The sequence below is a fragment of the Sardina pilchardus genome, chromosome 11 (genome assembly GCF_963854185.1).
Source record: "Sardina pilchardus chromosome 11, fSarPil1.1, whole genome shotgun sequence".
Lineage (NCBI taxonomy): Eukaryota > Metazoa > Chordata > Actinopteri > Clupeiformes > Clupeidae > Sardina > Sardina pilchardus.
This window is the reverse complement of record NC_085004.1, coordinates 10,941,749-10,954,785: the sequence shown is the minus strand read 5'-3', so window position 1 is coordinate 10,954,785 and position 13,037 is coordinate 10,941,749. Positions and strand designations below refer to the sequence as shown.

Here is a 13,037-nt window from a genome sequence, read left to right as displayed (position 1 = left end):
TTATTACCATACAAGATACTCCGGTTCTCTCACTACAACACTTCCTTTAGCAGTTTGCTCTATCTATCAGTCTAATATTTCAGACTCTAATATTTCAGACAGGGCCAGATGTACATACATCTGCGAACATAGCCTTATCAGTGTCATGACGACCCACAAATTTCACACGATAAGACACTTCTGTTAACGTCGTATTTATCAAACCTGGACTTCATCAGGCAAACAGCACCTTTCTCCGCCCCCTTTATGAAGGTTAATGTTGGACTTCACTTCTTAGGACCAATGAGGAAACTGGAAGAGGTCGAAGGAAATTGAGAAGCTTTCCGATTTCACTTCAAAGTAATATTGCTGTCCAAATTAGGCTGATGTAGGCCTCATATTTTCTGTTACTCTGCAGGTTCACTCGTTTTCTTGCGACCCCGCAAATCTAGGAATAATGCTGTAGGTCCTATTCTCCTCCACTGCCTTTTTATTCGGGCTGTTCCTGAACGCAATCATTGTTACTAATCTGGAAGTAGGTCAGAGGCTACATGCTGACCCGGACTGCCATACTCACCAGTACCTTACTTTGTGTACTGGTGCACAGACATGGCTAACAGAGTTTGGTGTGGATGAACTTGACTGGCCTGACCTCAACCCAATAGAACACCTTTGGGATGAATTAGAGCGGAGACTGAGAGCCAGCCTCCTTGTCCAACATCAGTGTCTGACCTCACAAATGTTCTTCTGGAAGAATGGTCAAAAATCCTAAAAGAGTTGAAGCTCTTACAGCTGCACTATGGATTAAGAATGGGATGTGACCTGAAGTTCATATGTGAGTCAAGGCAGGCGAGCGAATACTTTTGACAATATAGTGTATATTTACAGCACAATTATTAGAATAAATAATAACACTAGGCTAATTCAAATATACAATAGACAACTTACAAAACACATACATACACACACACAAAAAAATCCAGTAACAATAATAAAATCATGGGCATTGGTGACTCCTGTCCTGGCACTGAATTACTTGGGCCAAATAGCAACATGGTGTTCTTGAACAGTCCAGTCATGGTAATATGGGGCCAGATGCTCTTGAATATCTAACCAGGCCAGCATGACCGCTCAACAATGGCTTGGTAGACATTAGGAACAAGTTACCACAGATGCAAGAAGTCCCAAGCGATCTCCCTGACCATACAGTACACTGGATGAGCAGCCCTTACAGATGTCACTCTCATTGTATTGAACCCAGGTCAGAGGCCCGGAAGCACTGGTCAGCTGTTCTCCAGGAAGAACTTTAAAATCAGCCAGCAGATCAGTAGATGACCACTCAGCAATGGGTTGATATTACATCCCACAGAGGCAAGACAACTTTAGTGTATCCAAGTCCCGAGCGATCACTCTGACCAGACACTGAAGGGACAGCTGTGAAGCCGGAGCAGTCAAACTGACATCTCTTGGTCAGCTGTTGTTCTCCAGGGAGCACCTTAAAGCCAGCCACTAGATCAGCAGATCAAGAGACAGATCCTCTTTTAGTGTTAAATCACCCACACCTCCATCTACAACGGTCAGACCATTGTCAAGACAGCTAGCTAGCATGACCGCATGACCATAAAAGCAAGTTTAAAAGCAGCTACAATGAACCAATTGGTTTTATTTTGGCTCTCCTATAAAGTTGGTGAAATGTCACTTATACCCGCCCTTCCAATGACTTGAGACAGTAAGGTAGTGAAGGCCTGATAAGATTAACCCAGTTTGTGTGTCATCATTCCCCCTGATTCTCCGACGTAGCTCCTGATAGAGTACGTCAAAAAAGCGAAAGAATACCTTTACCTGGTAGAGTTCCTCTAAACCGTGGGCTTGGTAATCTTCTGTAGCAGACTGGGAGCTCTACTTGTACTTTTGAAGTACCTTCCTGCGTCTGGCTTGCCCAGGTATTTCATCTGGAACTTTAATGCCTGCTGCATCTGCTTGCCCCTTTGCTTAGAAGAAAAAGGATCTTGAGCTCTTTATCCTTCCTCATCGCTTGCCCTCCCTTTATGACTCCCTTCACAATGGTGTTTGACGCTGACAAATCAAGGTCTTTTCCCTGAAGTGAAGCAGATGCAATGGAAGTCTCAGTGAAGATGGGCGTGGCAATCTTCATGCATAGACTGAATTCAAAATGTATGCTCTGCAAGAGCCTCTGGGCATCACCTGGTGTAGGGTCTGGTGGATCACTGTCTGCCATGTTTTGGAGCAGCTTCACCACGGCAGAAAGGACCTTCTTCAGGGACCTTAGAGCATCTTCTGCATGCCCATCGTGTGTCAGACACCATTTTCACAGATCAGGGCACATGGACTGTTGCATTTTCACAAATGCAGCATGTCATTTTGTAGATCTCGCTATGTATAGTCAATCAGATAAAAAATAAAAAAAGCTGCACAAAATGCTTGCTCCATTCCACTAACACCGAATTGATACAGTGGGCATGGCAGTGTACATAGAAAGCTTTCTCATTATCTAACAATCAGCGTGGTATGGTAACAGCACCACCCATGATGGCAAAGTTCTGTAAAAGATGATCATGTCAGCACAGCGCATTACAAGGACTGAATTACCAACTCAGAACCTTTATAGCCAACGCTGCAGGAGAGAGACCTAGTGGATCCTCGCTGACCCCAGTCATCCCAGCCACAGTCTCTTCACCCTCCTACCATCTGGTAGAAGGTATAAGGAGTATGCTGATCTGTACTAGCAGATACAGACAGGTTCAATCCACAAGCCACCAGGATGCTGAACTGTCACTATCTTCATCAACTAATCAGCCTCAAACCTCAGGGGTTTATTTATTCATTTATGCTTCAGACCATTCTCTTCAAGGAGTGTCATCACAGCATTCTACAATTCCTCCTGTTGTTAAACTCACATCACAAACTTGCAGAAACCTTCCCTTAATTTCCATGTCATAGAGGTCTCGGACAAAAGGAATTTTTCTCTACATGGGAAACATCCATGGTTTCATCCAAGAAAATGGAAAATAGACTTAGGTCATCCATTTCTTTCACGATAATCCTTCTCACAGAAGTAGCAAGGGCATTGATCATATCATTTTGTGTTCTATTTGACAGCAATGATGTCTGCGTTTTTCTTTGTTCAGATTGGATATGTTGCATTTTGATTGAGGACACATATTTACCAAAGAGATAAACAAGTTCAAGGAAATATCCTTTGTTGGGGCCACTTTCATCATGGCCCCTGATGCATCATCTTTCCTTGCAAGATACATTATAATGTCAGTTAGTCTTGTCATGATTTCTCTGTTCCTTTATCACTTTTGTTTTTCTTTGTTGTTTCCTGTCTGCTTTATTGAAAGCTTGTTCTAGAGGCCTTTCTTCTGAAATGCCTCCACCCGACCATGCTTGTAAACATGACTCAAGTACAATTTTGAGTCAAATAACCTCCATTTTATGCATTTTATTATTTTGTGCTTGATTGTTGTCACAGGCAGGCAACATCCACTTTGGAAAAGCCTGTGTCAGAGGGTACGGTTGTACTTTTTTTTGTTTGTTTTACTCCATTGGGCACCTCATCATATTTGTACTTGGTTTTTGAAGCAGAAAGGCAGCTCTAGGGAACCTCAAGTTTCTCATTGTAAGGACATGAAACCACGTGTTTGAATTTCCCCTTGGCGATTCTTAAAGCAACACTAAAGAGTTTTTTGTAAATTAAAATAATGTTCCCAAAATCATTTTTGCACTTCTGCATTCGCCTCGCGGCCCTCTATCGGCTATAACCACACTATGTAAGTTTACCAGATTGGGTAGCGGTTCTGTAGTACGATAGGCTGGGTGAACCCTGCCTGAACTTCCGGGAAATTTGAATTTTGCCCGGCAGCTCAGGCTGGATACCAGCAGATCTATTTTCGCTGTTTACTGCCAGAATCTTTGGCTCCAATCAGAAATGGCCATACTCTAGTCCTGGCACGCTGTACTCTACCTTGTCTGTGGCCATCGTTATTTGCTGGATATACAAATAGCCTCCATGTGTCAGAGGAAAAGTGCTTTAGTGTTGCTTTAAAGTATCTATCTATCTATCTATCTATGTGTCTGTCTATCTATCTATCTATCTATCTATCCATATATCTATCATTATTATTTTGCGCATTTATCTTCCATTTCCAACATGTTCATCCATGTATAGAGATCCTTTTTACAGGAATGCATCACATTTTATCTGAAAGATAAACACCAAATTAGGCACTTCATCATGTTTTCTGTCCTGTAGCAGTACCCTGTAGCAGTACCCTGTACAACACTGCATACCATTTTCACTTCCTAATGTCACCCAATTCCACTGAAGGGCACTCGTAGAGAATGTTCATTTCACACTGCTGCAAGGGCGTTCCTCCATTAGAGGGGCACTTTAGTGAGGTTTTTTACAAACATGTCCTTGTATACTTACACTTATACTTAGATAAGTGTTTTGACTGAATGTATAGATGACTCCTTTAACGAATATCAAATGCAACAATATTCCCAGTGAAAATTAACTTTTTATATATTGATATTTTCAGTTGTGTATTATCAGTATTCACATTATCATAGGTAAATATTTGCGCTTTTTCTGCTAGTGCACTGTTTATGTATACATTTGCCTCACTTAATCATCTTACATGCTTACAAAAAAAAACAACAATCAATCTTGCATATTTAGGGTGTACCTCTGATTCATGGTTTGATGCATGGACAAAACATGACTTTTACATTTTTTTGGATTGATAGAGTGGCAGAATCAGCAGAGGAAGTGAACAAAATACGCCCAGCACGTCTTATTCAGGAAGATGGGGTGATCCGCCCATACAACTTACAAGAATCCCAGGGTTATGACTTCTACCAGGTGAGATTACTCCGATGGCCACAGTGGCCTTTCCATATAGTTCTGTCTACTATTCTCCCTACTTGTATGAAACATACAGTATATCTGTTAATTATTGAAAAGCAGTGTGCTATGACATTCTTAGACAATTTACGAGTTGACAAGTTTGTGTTGAAACACAAACAAAAATACCAGATCATACTTTGAATCTGAATACATACAGTAGAACTGTATCGATTCTTATCATGTAACGATTATGTAATGGTCTTTCCTTCTACTTCTGTTTTTCATGCAGCCTGAGGAGGAATGAGTAGTGGGTGGGTGGGAGTAAGGGAATAGGGGTTCTCACATCACACATCAAAATGTCACATTCTTCTGAAGAGGTTCTTTGATTTACTTTGTGTTTAGGTAGAGTACAGTATATGGCAGAGAAAGCGAGATTTGGTGTGTGTTTTCTGTAAAGAATATTTGGTAGCAATTTACTCGAAGGTATCTACATACTGTAAGAGTGACATGACACTGTCATAAACACATGACACTGTCGTGACACATAAGCCCTAACCCAAGTCACCATAGCCCTAACTCTAACTTTAACCCTAACCCTAACTTGTCATGACAAAAACCGAATGACACTTAATGGCAGAAGCATTATGTCAAAAATGTATGACTTGTATATAATATTTATGACATGTTCATGACAGTGTCATGTCACTCTTATGTAAATATCTTCAAGTGAAGTGTAACCGAATATTTGTACCAAAACCCTTATTTTCTCTGTTTATTGAGAATGCCTCAAAATATTAAGTCCTTCCTAGATTTGAGAATAAGTTATAGGACTGTTATTCTAAATTTGTATATTGTGAGATGTACTGCAAATATGACCCCCTGTTGTAACCTTTTTCCCTATATCTTATACTGCATTTTTGTCTGTCACATTTCTATAGATCGTTAATTATATGAGTGCATTTTATTTGCTTTTGTCTTCTCCTTGAAATTTCAGCTTGCATTTGAGCATGCCCCAGTGTTGTTTCAGGTTTTATGAGGGACCATCATATTCAGCTCAATCTTTCAAAAACTGACCTCTTAGCATTCCCAGCCAATTGAGCTATCCCACAAAATATCCAACTCCGATCAACATTGACACCCCCCCATATTATATTATGGTCGTAATGACCAATGACCAACTTAAATTCTCTTAGCATGTAGCTTTCATCTCAATGTCTTATCTATTCCCACTTTATGATATTCAGTTGTTCAGAGCATATTTTACACAGTATGCCACTGAACTGGCCTATTGCACCAATAATTTATTTGGCCTTTTGTCAAAGTCCTGGACACATTCCCCTTCCGTGTTGGTGACCCTTAACTGCCACTGTTGCTAGCACACTTACTGGACTGACACACAACAGCACATTTAAATTCTATCACCCAAGTTCATTAGGCTACGTTCAGACTTGGCCTCTTTTTCTGACAAGATAAGTTGCGCAGATACGAAGTAGGGCGTATATCCGCAAGAAGTTGAACATCTTTCAACTTTAAAAACAGCTCTGAACTGCAGAAAAAGACAGCCTAGTCGCAATTTCAAAATAAGCTGACGACTCCATAGAATTATAGAATAAAACAGATGCTGGCAGCTGCGAAAAAGACACGTAGTCTGGACGTATCCTTATGCTGTTTACATCAATTCTGTCAATGAAGTGCTGACAATGATCCAACTAGCTTCGTTTGTAACGTGTGTGTGTTATTCTTTGTACAGAGTAAACAGAACAAGAGCAATCAACTCTGTACAGTAGGCCTTGTCTTGTAGCAGTTTAAACGTGAACAATTTCACAGTAAATGTCAATATTAAATTATGTGAATTAATATAGCCTACAATCATAATAGACCTATCTACAACAAGAGAATGACTCCGTGAAAGAAATTCCTGCAGGAAGGCTAAGCAAATAAAGTGTGAATGTCTTGCATATGCACAGAATGGATCGGACAGGCGTCATGGATCGGGTACCATTCCACAGAGGACCCTGTCACATTGAAAAAGAATTGTAAAGCTTCCCTTGAAACAGTAATCTGTTCTAATAGTCAAAGATACTTGGCATGTCCATTTTATATATAATAACAGTTTTTGGTAATTGTTAATGTTGTTGTTCTTATTCTTCTTATTTAGTGGTTGTTTTGCTATAATTTAATACTTAATATTGCTATATATTTGTAACACTATGTATAATGTTGATTTCTAACTGTTTTCAATGAAAGTTTTCACTCCACTTCAAAGTCGCTTTGGACAAAATGTCTGCCTAATACTTCAACTATCACATAAAAGCAACACTGTAATAATTATCTTGATCTACCTGAGTGTGAGTTTGTGCAGTTAAAATATGTAATAAAGCACAATTAATTCCATGCAGTGCGTTAATGTGAATCTGCATGTGCATGTCGGTGCAAGTGGATAAATATGCTTGCTTGGGAGGGCTTCATGTATGGGTTTGTAATTCAGTAATTCAGTCAAGGTTGTTCCCAGTGCCATTAGTGGCTATGTGACTAATTAGTATTAAAAAAGTTTTTTTATGTTTGTGAATAAAAGCCAATTCACAATACAGGCGACAAGTGCACCAACAAACACAAATCGCTGCCAAAACATGTGGTGGAGCTACAGGCATTTTTGATGTGCACAACAAGCTCCACTTCACCCCTACAAACAATTGTGTCGCTTTTATGTCATATTTTGTTGAGCAGCGCTTATCGCCTGGTATGTAAATTGTCTTTTAGGGTGAGGGTGTGGTGTAGTGTGTCTTCAATGCAGAGGTGGACCATTGACCTTCTCTGCAGGTCTAACTATTATACAAGGAGATTAATCATGGGCTATTTTATATTGTCTGAGTTTGCCATTCATATTTTGTGTCTGCCTCTGTTTTCCCAATCACTTGTCACTTCCATTCATCACTAAACAAATTGATTGACATCATGACCAAAAGTATGGAACTGGAAACAATTTTTATTCAATCAAATTCGGCTGCGAAGTACTGGATCATATCTTCAGTGTGTTCTGAGAAGTTTTCAGCACATTGAGAAAAATATGTATTTTCATTGAGTGGCTCTATTGGCCAGATTGATTTGTTTTCCTTAATCTTTGTTGGTTAACTAGTTACTATAGATAACAACCTAACCAAACAATAATGTTAGGTGTTCATTAGTTTTTAAATGCAATGCTTATTTGCAAAGAAGCTAACGTTGATTAAACGTGTAAAGTAAATGTGACCTATGTTAAACTGGTTTTGTTAACTTACTGTACTCTGCTAGCCTAACATTGACTAGTAGTATTGCAGATGTTCCAACACATACAAACTGTTGAAAGGGTGTCAATCTTATTTTTTTATGTGAATTCACTGGAGCCTTGGCTGCCGTATGATATGATGTTGGAAATGTTATGTTCAATTGGTTTGTCAACAAATCATAATTGAAAGTTCAGCCTTAAAACCGACAATCCGCCACTGCTTCACTGTGTTTTATGTAAGACTAATTATTTATAATTTTTACAGAGATCAGAGATTAAGCAGGAGGATGGGGAGGTCTTCAGGGAACACTTTGATTTCCCTGGACACAAGAAAACTAAAATAATCATAACTAACAGGTATGTCCATTCTGAAAGACAGTAAGCATGCTTCTTTAAGTCTTGATGAAATCAAATTCTTTTTTTTACGTGTAATATTTTGACATATCAATCTTTGATATGTCAAAATAGTGGTAATGCACATTTAAATATGAATTTCAACTTATATGTGTACTAATTTTGTGTGTGATAGGCGGGTCATGTGTGTGAAGGAGATCGAGTTTGTTGGTCACTTCAGCAAGGACTGGGAGTGCCTTTATAAGCTCTTCTACAAGTCACCCAGTGTAGAGGGATCAGACCTCAAGCTTTACTGTAAGGTAGGAAGTGCACACAGTGGTTGCCCAGTGGTATTTATTGAATACACATGTGGGTAGTTTCACAACTGGGGTAAGCGCTTCACTTTTTCTGCAAATGGCTAGACTTAGGAGCACCTTGACAGATGGTAAAAAAAAAAAAAAGCGTAATTTTTTGTCACAAAATTACCCTTTGTTGGCACAAAAACATCTTTCAGTCATTTTCATCCTCAAATTGACATTTCATTTTAAAACTACACCACTTCAACACATTTATAAACAAGATGTGCTATGGACAGAAAACTGCACTGCACTTTGATATGTTGTAATATGTTTTCATACAGTATGTTACACTTTTGATGGATATGGCAGGTGATTGATCACGCCTCTTGTGCAGTAGAAATAAAGCGCAGACTCCCCAGACTAACGTTCACATCTTAAAAGATTGAGCTTCGTATGGTGATAGCCCGAGTACCTCTTGTTTTAGGAAAGCAGCGCACGCCTCTATATTTTCAAGGTGCTGGCTGCGGGGTAATATAGATGAGGATGAGGTAGGAGACCGCACACTCTTATCCTGATGGCAGTTTTTATTTAACAAAGCCAGAGTACCTACCAACAACATTTCCACATACAGTTTGAACATCATAGTAAGTGATATTGTTGGGAAACGTAGCCGCTAAAGTTTCCAGTCGAACAGTTTTTGTAACACATCATGCATATCTATGCTATATAAAGTACAAGTTTTGAAATGTAATTGGTAGTAGCAACGCAAACATCAAGAATTGCAGTCGGAATAATGTGTATGTTTATTTACAGCAAAGTTAGGCCTGCATACATTATTTCCTGACTGCCGATGGTGTTTATTGTCAGGTTTTAAAGTTTAGGTGAAGTAGGAAGTAACATAGGTATCTCTGATCAATGTGATTGGTTATGCTGGACCAATGATGTCAAAGGTAATTCTATGTCGGTGCCCGTCACAATGCTAAGGTTTCGCAATAGTGAGCGTGCAGACTCTTCACTTTGTGAAGGAGTTTGGTTTGCCAAGCTAGGCAAAAACTAAATTTCTTTCATATGTCCTCTCTAACACACATTTCACGTTGGAAGTAAAAAGCTGTCAATGACCAGTTACTATGAAACATTTTTATCCTTCAGCAAATCTAGATACAAGCTACAAAGATGCGAAACTATATAAATATATTTCAAGAGGGTTTGATTTTTAGGCCTTGTGAAGCATTTCCTGATTGTGAAACTACCGATGTATTAGTAGAAATAATACAGTAAGTAACAGATACAGTATGTGTGTATTTGTATATTTTAGAGCCTATGTTGATATATTGTTTTATGTAGGAGCAGAATAAATTGAGGATTGCTAAGAAAGACGGCGAGGAAGTGAGAGTTGTGGGAATGAAATACGCTGAGTTTGCAGAGGTAAGACAATTACACGACACACTAGAAAATAATCATCCAGGGCCTATTAATAATCATGCTTCCGCCAAGAAATATATTTCTTCCATATGAATGGTTGCCAAGCAACATTGAGACGCAGCTACTCTAACTTTTGTGCAGGTTGTGGTGGCGCATTACCATAGAACAAAATGCGGTCAAGGTGTATGTTTGTGTTGGATTACAACCAACGGCATCAAACACGATTCAGCCAATCATAATCAAGGACCGGAACTATCCGTTTTAGAATGAGTAATTTAGGATCATTGCCGCATAAATAGCTGCCATATAAATCTATAAATAAATGCATGTTATATATTTAATGAATATACAGTGGCTACAGTATCTACCTTTGAAAGCAAAGAGAGATTACTGAGTTACTATAGCTGATTAAGTATTCAGCAATATAATTAGTATTTATTGCTCCCCTCTTTACCCACCCACAATTGCGCCCCAATGACCAAAAAGTCATTACAAATGTACAGCAGACATGAAGGTGTGGACGCACATGTTCCATTAATTTCATTCTTGAAACATCCAGCTGTCAGCGTGGAAAAAAATGTATGTGAATATGAAACATTTGCACATCAGGCTGCAGGATACTGTTACTAGTTCATCAATTGTACTCTATTTCTCATAGTTTTAGCACCATCTCTTTCTTTTCTCAGAAATTGCGCGATGCCATAGTGAGTGCTCAGATGGCTCAGCACCAACAGCAGATGACTCGCCAGCAGTCTCACCGCCTTCGCAAGCTTTGATCAGTTGCCTTATATTTAACTGATGTTTGAAATCTTTAGTCCTTCACAGTGTACCCTAGCCTTGATTTTTGCTGTATGCGCTTTATCCACTTCTACTACCGCACACAACCTACAGGCAGAATACCATTTGAAATGTACCCCTCAAAACTAAAAGATTTCTTTCTGTGCACATGATGTTTTTCCTGTAAACCAGCCATTGTCTTTGTTACTGGCTATCGCAATGTTGCCATATTTCATTCCAAAATATTCATTTGCATGTTGCAACTCTTAATAATATCTATCATGCAAAAGTTCATTGTTATGTCTTTCTCTCCGTTTATTCATGTAATCCCAAATTGCACTAGTTTCTGACAGGTCTGTCTGATCTTTTTTTTTTCTTAAATTGTCTGGGATATGGTGTTTAGAAATCCTCTGGGATATGATCAGGTATTTTAATACTTCAACAATGATGACAGCACTTATACAGCAGCATACAGAACACACGTGTGTATGTGTGTGTGTGTGTGTGTGTGTGTGGGGGGGGGGGGGGGGGGGGGGGGGGGGCTGTTGTTGATTTTCATCAATCAACACAAAATATTTCTCCATGTCAAGCCAAAAACATGCCTTTATTGTTTGTTTGTTTTTTTTAATTTTGTTGAAAATAAAAGCCTGAAATATCACATACAGTATAACATCTACAGAAGTATTCACTCTTGCACTGGTACAGTAGCCTAGAAATCTAGCGGCAGCAAATCTAATTTGGCTGCCGGTGGGTCTGGCTGGTCAGGCTACTGGTACAGTACATCCTACCTACTTACAGCTTACTATCATTGTGGTTCTGGAGATGCGTCTACAATTAGGTTGGTGCCTGTAATTCATTGGACATAAGGAGGAAAGACCCACTCCTTACTCTTGAGGCCTCACTCTTGATTGTGAATGTGGGCCTATAGTTGACTTGTTGATTTTATAGTATTAGTATTTTATAGTTGATTTTACAGTATCTTAAATAACACTAAAGCCAATTGAAAAATCCAATACTTACTGTACAAAATGGGAGGGAGGGGGGGTGGATGGATGGATCCAGGATGCATAGTATCCTGGATCCATGAAATAAGTGGCCTTTAAAAATAAAATAACAAATCTGCCTGCCTGTATGGCCTCTAAAAAACATACCGAATAGATTTTTTGATCTTGATAGAAGATTAACAACACTTTGATATTTCCCCCTTTTTTTAGTGTATGTTAATTCTCATCGATAAAGCATTTGTACACACAGTTGTCTTGTTCTTAGGCTACTAAATAAGTCTAAAATATGTTTCTAAATATGTTTATTATACAATAATAATTTGTTGATTAAGTAAAATTTCCATTATTTAACAGTTGTTACATGCACATGCACTAATAATTAGGCCTAGTTAGGGTGTGGATAGCCTACATATTTTATCCACACCCTATAATAATTCTCGATTAACTTAAGGAGTTACAAGTGGTTAGTTAAATATTTTGTTAGCTCATCTACTTTAACTTTATATGCCTTGCAACACATTTTCAAATTAGTTGGAAAGATCACATTCACATTCATTAATTTAGCAGACAATTTTATCCAGAGCCACGTACAGTAGCCTACACATGCCAATTCAATTGAAGGCCACTAACAACAGTGGAAGCTGGGAATCAAACCCCCAAATTTTCCGGTTACTGCATGCTGTTCAATCTGTTGACTGTGCACCATCTCATATATAAGTGTCTCTGGCACAGTGGCGGTTGCTGCTCATTGGAACAGGGGAAGCTCTGATAAAAATGGTCAACTATTAAATTAATATTATTGCTGCTATATTGTTATTTGAGGGGGAAATATATCCTAAAACAGAATAGACCCAACAGTAGCCGATACGTAGGTTCTGAGACATTGCAGCTGGCTTGGTTAGATTAGAAGTAAGCTTAAATTTTACCAGTTCACTTTGGGGGGTTAAATATGCTATTTGGTAGCCTTTATAGTACGTGACTATTCTACGTTCATATGCCTTGCTGTTTTATTTGGAATCTCCCATGGTGGGAAATGCTATCAAATAGCTTATAAAATTCAAGTAAACATTAGCAATTTAGCCAAG

The 13,037-nt window shown here is 38.8% G+C and overlaps 1 protein-coding gene across 2 annotated transcripts in view; it reads left to right on the top strand.

Moving 5' to 3' along the window:
- vps13c (vacuolar protein sorting 13 homolog C) overlaps nucleotides 1-11,449 on the top strand; it is an 81,173-nt gene extending 69,724 nt beyond the window's left edge. For both annotated transcript variants that reach the window (XM_062549526.1, XM_062549525.1), the window contains 5 exons: nucleotides 4,753-4,867; nucleotides 8,383-8,474; nucleotides 8,647-8,770; nucleotides 10,094-10,174; nucleotides 10,858-11,449. In XM_062549526.1, coding sequence (XP_062405510.1) covers nucleotides 4,753-4,867; nucleotides 8,383-8,474; nucleotides 8,647-8,770; nucleotides 10,094-10,174; nucleotides 10,858-10,947 — 502 coding nt within the window. In that variant the 3' untranslated portion in view covers nucleotides 10,948-11,449. The remainder of the gene's footprint in view (nucleotides 1-4,752; nucleotides 4,868-8,382; nucleotides 8,475-8,646; nucleotides 8,771-10,093; nucleotides 10,175-10,857) is intronic.
- The last annotated feature ends 1,588 nt before the right edge of the window (nucleotides 11,450-13,037 follow it).